General features: G+C 39.8%; 1 protein-coding gene across 4 annotated transcripts in view; it reads left to right on the top strand.

The window, feature by feature from the left end:
- Nucleotides 1-613: 613 nt before the first annotated feature.
- ARHGAP32 (Rho GTPase activating protein 32) overlaps nucleotides 614-14,045 on the top strand; it is a gene marked incomplete at its 5' end in the record, with an annotated part of 92,823 nt that continues 79,391 nt past the window's right edge. For 3 of the 4 annotated variants that reach the window (XR_014493198.1, XM_083368661.1, XM_083368660.1), the window contains 3 exons: nucleotides 617-724; nucleotides 11,128-11,219; nucleotides 13,001-13,085. Coding sequence is in view for 3 of the 4 variants with exons in the window: in XM_083368661.1 (XP_083224787.1) it covers nucleotides 617-724; nucleotides 11,128-11,219; nucleotides 13,001-13,085 (285 nt within the window). Of the gene's footprint in view, nucleotides 725-11,127; nucleotides 11,220-13,000; nucleotides 13,086-14,045 lie in introns of all 4 variants that reach the window. The other variant, XM_083368662.1, reaches the window with a different exon arrangement.

Below are 14,045 nucleotides of genomic sequence, written 5' to 3'. Positions count from 1 at the left end.
AAATGTCTCACTTAACAACAAAAAATTGGGGGCTCAATTGTGGTTGTAAGTCAAGAACTACTTGTAGTTCCCTGTGCACGTGACTATCTGTAACTCTGGTTTATCTTGGTCTGTGTAGGTCAAGGGTCGGCAACCTTGGCTCTTTTATGACTCGCGGACTTCAACTCCCAGAATTCCTGAGCCAGCATAGCTGGCTCAGGAATTCTGGGAGTTGAAGTCCGCGAGTCATAAAAGAGCCAAGGTTGCCGACCCCTGGTGTAGGTAGATAAATATACTTCTATACAAACCACTGGACTGTAATAACATACCCATTTATGTTCTAAGAAGGCTTATGGGACTCAGAAATATAATTGGAAGTAAAGATGAAACTGAGGGGCAACATTTTTATTTCCAGCGAGCCAGTTTGCTGATTCTTAAAGTTAAAAGAATGGTTAAAAAAATAGGAAAGTCAGGTGTCAGCTAATGGGCCACAGGGAAGGTGTCCATAGAAGCGTTTGTGCCCTTAGCAGGTATATTGGGGGACCAATGATAAAGGCTTATGGATTCAGAATTATTAAAAGTATTTAATTTACTCGAAAGATTCGACTTATTTATGAGTTCATCTTTTTCTTCAAGAATGATGAAGTCCTCTTTACATGCAGAAGAGGATGATTTTGTGCCTGAGCTTCAGAGAAGTATTCATCCCCGTGAAAGACCAGATTGGGAAGAAACCCTCAGTGCAATGGTAAGGCTTTATTAACAATATTATTTGATACATTCTGCTTGTAATTAACTTAAATGACCTTCGATGTGTAGAATTTTTAAAAATGCAGTGATTAGTTGAAAGTAAGCTTGAAAATCATAAAATGTTCTTACATAAGGGAAGATAACGATGTGCCTACTGAGTGTCTTCCATTAAATCATCTTAGATAGCATAGCTTGTGATTATTTATTGTCAATCATGCTGCAGTGGTTCTCAGGCTTCATTAATTTCCCCGTTAGCTATGATCCACAAAATGTGATCCCTCTCCTTGAGGAAATTAATCTTACAAGCGTAAATATTACTCGCATTATAATAATCTAGTCTGGAAAATCCAGATGGCATGAATTTAAGGTAGTCTTCACTTAGTGACCACAATTGGGACCAACAACTCCTCCATTAAGCAAAACTGAGTGGCAAATCACGTGGTCATGACTGTGGCAATCAGTTTCACAGCTTTAGCTTTTTGTCTCCTAATCATTCCCCTGCCCTTTGGAATATTCACTGATGCTGCGATAATTGGCATGAAGGGAATTAATTTTTGTATTTACGTTCATTGGTGAGGAAGGGATTACAAGAGAGTAAGAAGGCACACAATGGAAAATACAAATCGAAAGCAGTGTGTTAATCCTGGCAGTCATGAGTGCATTACACAAACACTCCAGTGTACTCTCTATTGTGTGCTTGCTCACTCTCTTATAATCCCTTTCTCTCCAATCTCTGCTCTGTGAAGTAGGGCAAGGAAAGTATGTCTGTGTGTATATGTGTGTATGCACACACACATGTTATGTATGTATATGTAGACATCCATAATATTGCGAAGTGGTCCATGTGAAAAAAAAATGCCTCATCTATTCTATACTGCTTTTCAATGCAGAACTGTTTTTCAATGAGCAGATCTCATTATTTATTTCAAATCTGTAAATGATAAGTTTCATGTCTGTGTGGGGAAGGCGTTTTTTTCCAAAATGCTTAAATTATAATGCTGTAATTCTTCAGTAATGTGAACATTAGTTGGAGACTTGTATGCTTATTTAGAGTAGCTCTTATCAATGCGGAATATCGCTGCCAACCGTTCTTGTGAGGGTTGCTTAAGGAGCACCTCTGACTAATCTTGTCTAGGCTGGGGTTTTGTACATGGATAAGAAAGATCAAAGCATCACCAGGGCTGTAAAGGTGATTGGGAAGAAGGCACGGTAAGCTACTTCCTGTTGTTGCCAAGAAAACTGCATGATTGTGTCCATACAGTTGCCAAGAGTCAAGCTTGACTTCAGGACAGCTTTACCTTTAAGAAAATCTGCTTTTTCCCCCCTCTCCTTATGATGCTGATGTCTTTTATTTGCTTTTGTTATTCAGTGATCATTAGGGGAACTCTAGGGAGAGTGCAGTTTTTCATAGTGAGTTAACTGTTAATTGGTTTAATAGCCAATCATCTTCTGTTCAGATCTTTTCCTAGTGTTATGAGGCTGTTCTGCTTGTTTTTCTCTGATTGAAAATTAAATGGCTGTTAGATACATTTTTTTTGGTCTTATTTGAATACGGAAGTTTTACCAATTGAACTGCTACATCTTCATTGCAGTTTTGTTCTTCTGAATTACTTTATTTTTGTTTGTGCAATGCTGGGGACTGTTTTTGCAGACGTGGTGGAATAACAGTGTTTTCTTTAGGAAATCTACATTGAATACAAATTTTATATGATTTCAAAAGATACATGGGATTGTTATTAATAGAAAGTACCAAGGATGGTTTCCTTATTGTTGCTTTTTTATGATGTACTTTAAATACATAATTACTTTTTTTTGGAAACATTTCTTTGTCCAGAAATAGCTCCTTTAGTGTTTGATTTATCAAATCTACTAGTATTAGCTTAGCAAACATTACTCTCAAGTCTTTTTGTTTCTTCTAGCTTGAAATCTGCCATTTTTCCTTAAAATGAACCATAAATTGAGAACATATGCCAGTTTTTCAGTGAAGTAGTAATCCTACATTTTAAGCCGGATGTTCCCAACCTAGTACCTCTAGATCAGGGTCTTCAGACTTGGCCCTTTTATGATTTGTGGACTTCAACTCCCAGAACTCCTCAGCCAGATTTTCAATTAGAATTTCTGAGGATGAAACAGATTATACTTTTCCCATTTACTTTAATTCTACTTCTACCTGCTTTCATCCCAAAAGTCACTTGCCAACTGAGAATTACAATCTAGCTGGGGTCCATCCATACATGGCGAGTAAAGCTAAAATAAGCTTGCTTAGTTCGGTATATTGGGAGAATTTAACCCTTGTCTTAGTCAGTATGTCAGGTCATAATATTAAACATTTATTTGTGTACAAGACTTCAACATGTAATTCTGGCTGGCATATAATAATCTAACAATAGCAAAAAAAATCCCACTTTAAAAAAAAAGCAGTAACCAATATAATATACCGTTCCACTGAAGTCTGATGCAGAACACCTCCAGACATGGAAATCACCACGCAAACCAACTTGCTGAATATTCTGATCCATGGCTTGGGAGAATAACCAGGTCTTTAAGGGTTTGTGGCAAGAAAAGATTGGAGCTATCTAGATTTCAGGGGAACTTGCTCCATAAGGCTGGCACTGTGACAGAGAAGGCACATCTTTGCAATGCTGCCTTGTTCAGATTTGGTGGGATGAGCAGAGACAGGTGGTCCTGTAAGTTTTCTGGACCGTACCTGTAATACTGGGGCCCAGCATGACATGAATGCAACATTGTGTTTTTGTTAATTTAGATTTAGTATACTGTATATAAGGGACACGGTGGCTCAGTGGGTTAGGACACTGAGCTTGTCGATCAGATGGTCGGCAGTTTGGCAGGTCGAATCCCGAGTGCCACATAACAGAGTGAGCGCCTGTTACTTGTCCCAGCTTCTGCCAACCTAGCAGTTCGAAAGCATGTAAAAATGCAAGTAGAAAAATAGGGACCACTACGGTGGGAAGGTAACAGCGTTCCATGCGCCTTTGGCGTCTAGTCATGCCGGCCACATGACCACGGAGACGTCCTCGGACAAGCTCTTCGGCTTTGAAACGGAGATGAGCACCGGCCCCTAGAGTCGGAAACGACTAGCACGCATGTGCGGGGGAACCTTTACCTTTACCTTTATACTGTATATACACCAAGCCTTCGCATACACAATGAAGTTCTAATCTAAAACAGTACCGGTACATTCTTTTTAAATGCTATGATGCTCTAGTTCTCTGCTACAGGGGGAGAAGATGCTTTCTTTACCTCTAGAAACTCACCCAGTTGATAAATATCCACACGGAGGAGTGTTAGAAACTGGATATTCTTTTCAAATGGAGATATAATGTCTTTTAAATCAAATACTGGTGTTGGAAATCTTGCTAGAGTCATTTTTTTTAAAAATGAACTCAGGAGTTGTGTATGATAATTAAGACCTGGCTCCTGCAGCTGTCAAATTTCCCATCACCCAGCTTCCTAGAAATAAAATAATGTTTGCAGTAGGCTTTTATTTTCCTCTCAAACGAGTCTTGTCGCTGACATATTTATTCTCTGACAGCTCATGCAAAAACTGGCATTTCATTAAAAAAAAAGTTCTGCAACTTTCCTAAATTCAGTGGTGGATCTTATCGTTATGCAGCTAAGTTAATAAATTTTTTTTTTGAATGTGGTGTTGGTATAAAAGGCCATTCTGTGTGGAGGAGCCCGATGCTTTTCAAATAGTCTTGCTGAAGCTTGTTTCTTAGTACGATAAGGCAGGTAGATCCAGAAGCCTTTTAGAGTTCCTCCAGAATGTGAGAAGTATTTGATGTGAAGATGATGGCCATGTTACATACTTGTTCAAAACTCAGGATCCGGCTTCAATACCTATTAGTCTTGTTTTTAGATAGGGATCTAAGTGCACTTCTGTTTGTGTGTTTGAGGATGACTCTGGCAAAATGGCAATTAAAACGCTTCAGATCAGATCTGATGGTTATATTCTTTATATACAAGGCTGGGAAAAGAGAAGCAAAAAAAAATAATCGATTAGTATGACCACGTATTGAGAGAAAGGGACCTAATTGAAACCCTGGAAGTTGAAACAGACACACAGACACAACACCCTGATGGTATAGTATGCCTTGATTTCTGCATTCTGCAGTAGCTGATCTTATGAGTACTTTACAACAACAACACGTTTATCTAACCTTGTTGAAGGTTTGAAAGGTTCTGTTAAAATGACTGAATGTGGGGGCTGAGCAGCTGAAGATTTGCGAATCAAGCCGTGCCTGCGTGAAGTCTGGCACTATGAGATAAGTAGGATTGATTCCAACAATGCAGGTCGAGTTGTTAACCACCTGGACTTTGCTTATAGCTTGAATTCATTTTATGGGAGGTTTTTAAAAGAGCAAATTTTATCTGACCTCCTAGGGATGGTAAAAGTTTAGCTGCAGAGACGGCTTGCTTTCCTGGTTCTCTCATTTCAAACTCAAGGTCAAAAGGAGGCACAGCAGTCAAAAATCAGAATTAACAGAAGGCTAGGAGTCAATGATTAATAACCTGCCATATTCTTCAACAGTTATTACAGTGTCCTCAGAGAATTCATTATTTCAGCTTTTTAGTCTCTTAGGTCAGAACTTTTTTGTGTGTGTGTCCGTGAAATTGCTGTTAACTTGCACCATGGACATATGGTGGGATAGGGCTCGCAACTTGGGAGTCCCCCGTGGATAGGGCTCGCAACTTGGGAGTCCTCCTAGATTCACGGCTTACCCTAGAAGATCATGTAGTGGCCGTGACTAGGGGGGCTTTTGCCCAGGTTCGCCTGGTGCGCCAGTTGCGGCCCTATCTGGACCGGGATGCCCTGTGCACGGTCACTCATGCGCTCGTGACCTCTCGCCTTGACTACTGTAATGCTCTCTACATGGGGCTTCCCTTGAAGACCACTCGGAGGCTCCAACTGGTACAGAATGCGGCCGCGAGAGTTGTCTTGGGAGTTTCCCGGTACTCCCATGTTACACCTTTGCTCCACGAGCTGCATTGGCTACCAGTTGTCTTCCGGGTGAGGTTCAAGGTCTTGGTTATGATCTTCAAGTCCCTACATGGCATGGGTCCGGGGTACCTCGGGGACCACCTGCTGCCGGCTTCAACTCCCCTCCGCCCTGTGCGTTCCCACAGAGAGGGCCTCCTCAGGGTGCCTCCGGTCAGGGAATGCCGACTGGCGGCCCCCAGGGGGAGAGCCTTCTCTGTGGGTGCCCCGGCTTTGTGGAACCAACTAGCTCCGGACGGCATCGGACCTCCGAACTTTCCGTCGTGGTCTGAAGACCCATTTGTTTGAATTGGCCGGTCTGGCCTGATGGGGGAGCTGGGTTTTAAATTGTCATTTTAGATTGCATTATTGTTTTTTAATTGGGCACTGATTTAATCTTTGTTTTAACTTTTGTATAGTACTGTATTTTTATTTATATGCCCTGTGAACCGCCCTGAGTCCCTAGGGAGAAGGGCGGTATATAAATTAAATAAAACGTAAATGTAAACGTAAATAAAAATGTGTTCCCATGTGAGGAATAAGCCCCTTTCTATACATCAGATTCTCTTTGCCTTGGAACTCATTTATTTGATAACAGATTTCATGAATCACCGTAAGCTTCCTGTATGCATCACCATTGCTCTCCGATTGCATACCTGGTTTGTAGTCAGTATGCAACATTTTCTCCCCCAGCTCTTTGACTTGCCTTGTCTGCCAAATGCAAAATATTGCCAATAGCTACGAGTAAATTGATGAAGTTCATGTCCCAGTTAACCAGTTCATCTTCATTGGGTCAGAGCAACTTCTGTTATGGCTACTAACATGAGAGTTTGTTTGGAAATAGGTTCTAAATGAAGAAATTAAGACATAATTGCTTCCAAACTTCTGGCAGATCCGATGGACTTAAATATAGATTCTTGACCTGTTTATTAAAACCAGCATTTCTCTTTTGAGACAGAATCTTTTCCCCACAGTAATTATACAGAAAACAGCTTCTACCTATTTTTTTTCTTTCCATTCTCCCTGTGATAGTTGTTGGGGAATTGGGTGAAGATGACTTGCAAAATGCTTGCTATCTTTATAATGAGTTCATCCTGCTCAACCTGGCACTTATTTTAAAAATGCAGCTGCAAGGATTCCTCTGCCATAGTTCAGGTGGAATACTTGTGCTGTACAGTAACTTCAGAGAAGGATAAAGCTGGAGTTTTGGATTATGAAGATTGTGCCCTGAGGCTATAAGGGCCTGTATGGAGAGGAACTGTCTGGATTTCAACCCTAATAAGACAAGTGGCTTTAGGTTTTTGAGCTAAATTCCAGTGAGTTGTCATTATTGACTCTGGATGGGGTAGCATTCCCCCAAGCAGAGTTGGTGTCCAACGTGGGGGTCCTCTTGGTGTTATGACTCCTTCTGAAAGAGCACATGGCAGCCATAGCAAGGGAGGGGGCTTTGTGAAAATTAATATTGTATGTCAGTTGAACCCATTCCTAGATCAAGATGCTTTGCTTGCAATCACTCTTTTCACAGTCAATTCTTAGCCGCTTCCTGACTGCATTACTGCAGCAGACTTTTGCCCATCCTGCCAGGTCCACGTTTAAAAACGTGCTCCAGATATGGTTAGAGAAAACGACCACAAAAAAAAAAACACCACGTAGATTTTAAGCCAGAATTATTTCCGTTGGGTGTAATTGCAGGAAATTATGAGAAAGAATGTGTATATTTAATGTTACATGTATTAACTGCAGCGAGAATTGTATTTACTCAACTTTGGGAAGATGAAGAATTACCAGCGGAGGAAGAGATAATCAGGACAATTTTGGACTGTGCAGAAATGGACAGACTTACATTGAAAATGAAGGAGAAAGAAGATTCGGAAAACTTTAGAACCTGGGACCCATTTTATCAGTGGCTAGAAAAATGAGGTAGAGAGAAAGGAGTTTAACATGTATTAGTAAGCTAAATATTGGAACCCAGACAACATGTTGCTGATAAAATATTATGGATTTATGATTATAAAAATGAATAAAATATGTTTATATATATATATAAGTGTGCTTCAGGTCCCTTCACTTAAACATTGTTATCTGATAGGACCTCAAAGATACACCTGTACTGTAGGTGCCCCAGCCTTTTTAGACAATCATTCTCTGATAGTTAGACATCCCCGAACCTCTGACCTTCTGGAAGGTTGGGAAAACAGTCTTGTCCCTTAGCATTGGGCTAAGATTGATATGAGCCACTGATGGAAGTTATGGTGGAAAGTGTGATGCTAGTTTATATTGGTGATATGATTGTTTTATTGGTTTTGTTCTAAGCCGTCTAGAATTATTGTATAAGAATTGATAGATAGATTGATTGGTTGATAGATGGATTGGATGGATGGATGGATGGGTGGATAGACAGACAGACAGACTCAGAAAGAGAGCCATGTGGATCTTCAGAAGGGACTTCGCATTTTGATTTGGAAATTGTTCATACCATCTATCATTTTAAAAGTAAAACCAAAAGAAAAAAACACCATACACAAGGCCCTTTTTATGAACAATAGACTGCACAAATTTTATTCTATTTTTTAAAGAAGGATCAAAGGGGTAATAAACATGTAAAGATTTTTTACACAAGGGTGATTATTGTAGCAGTAGTCTAAGTCATGTTGTCTACATACTTATAATAGAAAACAATGATTTCCTCTTTTAAGAATAAGTCCAGTTTCTTTCCACGTTCATATGCTAAGCTTGTAAGCTGCCCTGAGTCTTTGGAGAAGGGCGGGATATAAATGTAATAAAAAAAATATGATTCCTTCCCCAGTTGGGGTCTTTGACACACAGCTTCTGCTTTTGATTCAGTTGTAGTTTAGGTTGTTGTTTGAAGTGTAAATTATAATTAATTTTAACCATGATTTATTGTAGTTAATACAATAAATATATGGGGTGAACAAAATCCAGTCATTCAAATGGATGAATTATGCCTAATTTTAAATGAAAACAATAGCCTCTAAGTTTCCCCTTTTGGCTAATTGACCATCAATTGCTGGGGTTTCATTTTTTTCTTTTTTGGTTGTGAGCTCTGCTTCTTTGGAAAAGATTCTCCAATTGTAATAAAATGAAGCCATAATGAATGACCTTTAAATGTCGTCCTTAACTCTGCCTATAAACCTACATAAATTTATTTGGAATCATTGTCAGGAGTACTGAACTCCTTTATGGAATTACTTTGCCTGTGACATTTTAGTAATTGATCAGTAATTAACTGTCCCAAATATGTGTACAGTTTTCATTCAGAACAAGCAGCTTTATTCAGTTGTGTGTATCTGGGTGACTAATTAAAAACGGTAGCACTTCCATGCATCACCTATGCCAGGGGTAGGCAACCTTGGCTCTTTTGTGACTCATGGACTTCAACTCCCAGAATTCCTGAGCCAGCATGGCTGGCTCAGGAATTCTAGAAGTTGAAGTCCACTAGTCACAAAAGAGCCAAGGTTGCCTACCCCTGACCTATGCTTTTCACTGGACTTCCTTATTATTGGACTTCCTTATTATTTTCCTTGAAAATGTTTCGCTTCTCATCCAAGAAGCTCCTTCAGAACTTCAGAACTGAAGAAGCTTCTTGGATGAGAAGCAAAACATTTTCAAGGAAAAAACCCAAGGAAGTCCAGTTGCCTTTCAAAAAGCACCTTTGGGACAACCATAACCTGGATGATTGAGAATCTCCATAGAGGTCCTGCAGGAATTGGTTTCCCATAGCAGCCACAGATACCATTCAGATTGCTTTGGAGGCCTGGAGCTCCAATTATAATGATTAAGATGAGGATCTCTGATAGCTGCCTCACAGTATCTTGGAGAGATTTATTGGAGAGACTGAGTTGGAGCACCATACCACTTCACTCCATTAAGAGGTCAAAGAGGTGCGGACCCAGGAACAAGTTGGAGTTTAGAACATAGGGACGAATAGTTGGAAATGGAAGTATGAGGAAGAGGATACGAATTAAATGAAGATTGGGATGGTTTGTCAGATGACCAGTCCACTTTGAAGGTATGGAGTAGATAGAAGATGTTTGAAGGGGTTTGGACCTAGAGCAGGGGTCTTCAAACTTGGCCCTTTTATGACTTGTGGACTTGCCTGGCTGAGGAATTCTGGGAGTTGAAGTCGACAAGTCATAAAAGGGCCAAGTTTGGCTGAGGAATTCTGGGAGTTGAAGTCGACAAGTCATAAAAGGGCCAAGTTTGGCTGAGGAATTCTGGGAGTTGAAGTCCACAAGTCATAAAAGGGCCAAGTTTGAAGACCCTGACCTAGAGGATATGGTTCTGATGTGGCTTTGTGGATGATGGGACAGTAGTTTGTTCTGAAAGTCACTCTTTATGATTCTTGTATTCCTTCACCATTCCCAAGCCAGATTTACACTTGACTTTCACCAAAAGTTCCAAGAAGCGATAGGCTAGATATATATATTCCTTTATAGGGTAGGGTTCTTAGTCTCCATGACCACCATGGAGGTAATATTAGGTTTGACTCATTTAAAGCTGTTTGGTTAGGAATTTAAGATTGAGTGACTCCTCCCCCTCTTCTTTATTCTTTAACATTTAAATGAAGATGCTGAGAGAGATCATCCAGTTGTTTGAGGGTGCAATTGCCACCAACATGCTTATGATATCCAGATATACAGCTGTAATTGGAAACTGCCTCTATCTCTAAGAGAAGCTTGGAGACGATTGTTGTGTCCATGTTATACCCTGTAGAGGGAGATTAAAACTGCCTATTGGAAGTTCTGCTGATACCCTGCCTTTTCTACAAGGGGCATCTACCTAGTAATTATTGAGTTATGAGCAGGTACTTAACAATGATAGGAAACTGTTCAGTGACAATTGTAGGAAACAGGATAACAATTCCTCCCCCCCAAAAGGAATTGTCTTCTACTTACAGTTCCTTCTTCAATCTGTTGTGTCCAACTCGGGAAAAGATATTGATGCAGATAAAAAGATAAGGACTGAATTTAGTATGTGTCACTTACACCTAGGTTTTTTTAAAAAAAGTATTCTATCTCTATTTCTTTTAATTAAAAACATTAAGAGATTACAGTTATAATACAATGGCCCAACTAAGTTTAAAATACATTTTAAATAGAATCATGCTTCTTTGTTTCACTGCTGCTCAAAGCGTTCTCAGAAATAGACAGATTTTTTCTTATTTTAGATATTCTGGACACATAATTCACATTGTTAAAATATTTGGTACGTGCAGAGACAAGTCACGTCATCCATCTGGAAGTGTAAAATATCATATGCATGCTTAAGTCGACCAAATCCTATGGTAGCAGCTAATCTGTAGGTAGCAGAATTGGTGTCTTATATTTGCTGAAAGTGAATTAAACTGCAAAATCACTGAGTTTGTGCCTCTCTTTTTGCAGGCAAGAGGAGCAGACATTCCTGAGATTTCTGGAGAGTTATCCTTGCGAACCTGTGGCAGCACAGCTAGCATGAAAGTGAAAAATGTGAAAAAGTAAGATGTTTTGTTTCATCCTTGCAACGTCAGTGGAATTCTCAGTATTCTTAAATGTCGACTCCCAAGATACTGGTTGACTTGTTGTCGGTATAACAGGTGGAATAAGTAAATTAATCCCTGTTGAACAAAAGCAATAGAAAATAAAAGGTAAAAGTTTCCCTGTCCAGTCATGTCCAAATCTAGAGCTTGGTGCTCGTCTCTGTTTCTTGGCTGAGAGAGCCAATGTTGCCCAAAGATGTTTTCCATGGTCATGTGGTCAGCATCACTATACATCAGAGGCTCAAAGAAGTGATACCTATTGATCTACTTGCATTTGCATGCTTTTGAACTGCTGGGATGGCAGGAGCTGGGGGCAAGCATTTTGCTCTTGAACCTGGCTTGCAGCCTTCCAGTTGGCAAATTCTGTTTCTTTAACTGCTGAGCCATTGTGCCCCCCCTTCAGTAGGAAATACGCTCACTTCAACAGAAAGCCTGCCCACATTCTCTGCCTTTCCCTCCCCCCCTTTTAACCACCAGAAACCAAGGCAGGGTAGTGTTTTGCTGATTTCTCTTTTTCCAAGCTCCTCCTCCTGCAACTGTGCAGATCTCTGAAATGAGCTGGTTTCTAAATGGGTTAAGGGTTTGGGATTCTGTGCTGCATCTCAGCTACCAGAGTAACTATCATTAACAGATCTCTATACCAACCACTATTTAAAGCCGGCTTGTCTGCTTTCACCTTCTGTGCCTTCAGGCTCCAGTCTTTTGGTGCAGTGGCTTCCGCAGATAGAGCATTATCTCAACTGCAGTCTTGTCACTGGAATGAACCAACTCTACCTCACTGCTTTTGATTCTGGTGGCAGAGCCTCCTATCTCAAATCAGGCATCAAACCAAGGCAGGAACTTTCTATATCTAAGAAGAAAAAGTTGCCTCCCAGTGCCATTTACAAGAAAAGTATGGCGAAAGGCTTATCTTAACTATCACAAATTGGAGGAAGGACTTTTTTTGAGCTTCACTTCCTTTCTTCCTCCGTAATTCCCCTCTGTTCCAGTTTAATCTGTTGGTAGGGTGGGCTTGTATTTGATCCAGTAATGACTTGAAATTCAGAAAAGTGTCCAGAAATGGATTTGTTCGGAACTCTCATCAATCATGTGTGGATTCTGCAAGAGAAGCGGATGACCCCGTTTTCTCGTGGGGAAAGACCAGGTGCTAACTCTCATTTTTCTTTTAAAGCCCTAAGGGAAGAATGAACGATGATCATACATGCTTTGTTCACAACCAAAAATGTGCTTCAGGACACTGTTTCTGCACTGCTAAAATACAGCTTCAGCAATACCTATCATTTTGTAACCCCAAGTCAAAGCCAGAAAATAATTAAAATGCATGCTTGGCTCCCAGATCTGCCAGTATATAGAACTGATGGACTGGAATTCCTTTCACAAATAATACCTGTCAACTGGGATAGATATATGAAGTTTATTCACGTTTCTTGGTTGTTTCTCTGCCCTTCAACCTTCTACCTCTTTTGGCACTAAAAGACAAACTCCTTGCCTCCCTATTTCATTTTCAGATGCAGGGTCTTTCCGGATGGAGTTTGTCTCCTAACAACAAATAATACTTTATAATTTGCTTTCTTCCCTAGAAACCTTTCCTTTACTGCTTCTTTGTGTTACAAAGACTATACTCCCTTCTTCTGGGGGATTTGGAACGATAAGACAATGTCAGGAGAACTTTTGCTTTATTAAAGTGTCAGTTCTGATTTCTGCAGTAATATACTCCAGGCTTGTTTTTTGTGTTTCAGGTTGTCCTTCACCAAAGGCCATTTTCCAAAGATGGCAGAGTGTGCACACTTCCATTATGAAAATGTGGACTTTGGCAATATACAGGTGAGAATGTTAAATCGGGTTAAACTCTTTCACGGGTTGTGTTGGGAGATGCTTTGTCTTTAGCGTATATTTTCAGACCTCACCTAATGATGCTATAGGTTCATCTTCTGCCTGTTTCGCAATCTTGTATTCAATTTCCAAACTTCCTGCTTCCGGAGTGATTTATGATCAGCAGGCTCTATTATGCATGCCCATTGCACCACATACTGTCAGTCCTGTTTTGAATCCTTAATCTTTCCCTGTATATTTGAATGAACATGGTCATTTCTATGCTAGTCACTTGGGAATAATAATGGAATTCTGCCCCAGTGCTTCATAAATAAAATCAGTTCTCTTATTTCTTAAAAAATAAGAGTAGACTAAAGGAGATATGTATACTGAATCATAGAATCATAGAACTGGAAGGGACCTTGGAATGATAGTCCATTTTTTTTCTTAAAAAACTCAAGCAACATTAAAATATGTACATACTAAAACTAGTGTTAGTAATAAGAATCGGTAACGGGAGTGTCACAAAAGTGATTTAAATGGCTTATGTAAAATTCCCAGTGAATCCAGTCTAAAAGACAAAGCAATCTTATAAATATTATCTATTAATTTTTGATTATTCTTTATTTTAAAGCCGTTGCTTTAGCTTAAGTTGGTAACAACCTATATATTTTTAAATGAGCTCATAGATAATAACTTCAACAAAGACCCAGTCATGTTTTGGTAGTATAAATGCTGAGGGTCAGGCAGCCCCATTATAGTGACTGGACCAACTTCTATCATTTTTTTTCTTCCTGCTAGATATACTTTTAGCACATGTTCTCTCACAGATGTATTTTCTTAAAAGCCAGTTTTTCAGAGTAAGGCTGTGCCAAAAGTAGCACAACTTTCAGTGCATTTTATGGGTTGCACAGTATAAAGAAAATTGCAGAATTAATTAGAGGCCACCATGCAAGGCAGACAAACCTGTCC

The sequence above is a fragment of the Vipera ursinii genome (assembly GCF_947247035.1).
Source record: "Vipera ursinii genome assembly, chromosome: 8".
Lineage (NCBI taxonomy): Eukaryota > Metazoa > Chordata > Lepidosauria > Squamata > Viperidae > Vipera > Vipera ursinii.
The sequence above is the reverse complement of the archived record's forward strand: the minus strand, read 5'-3'. Positions and strand labels throughout refer to the sequence as shown.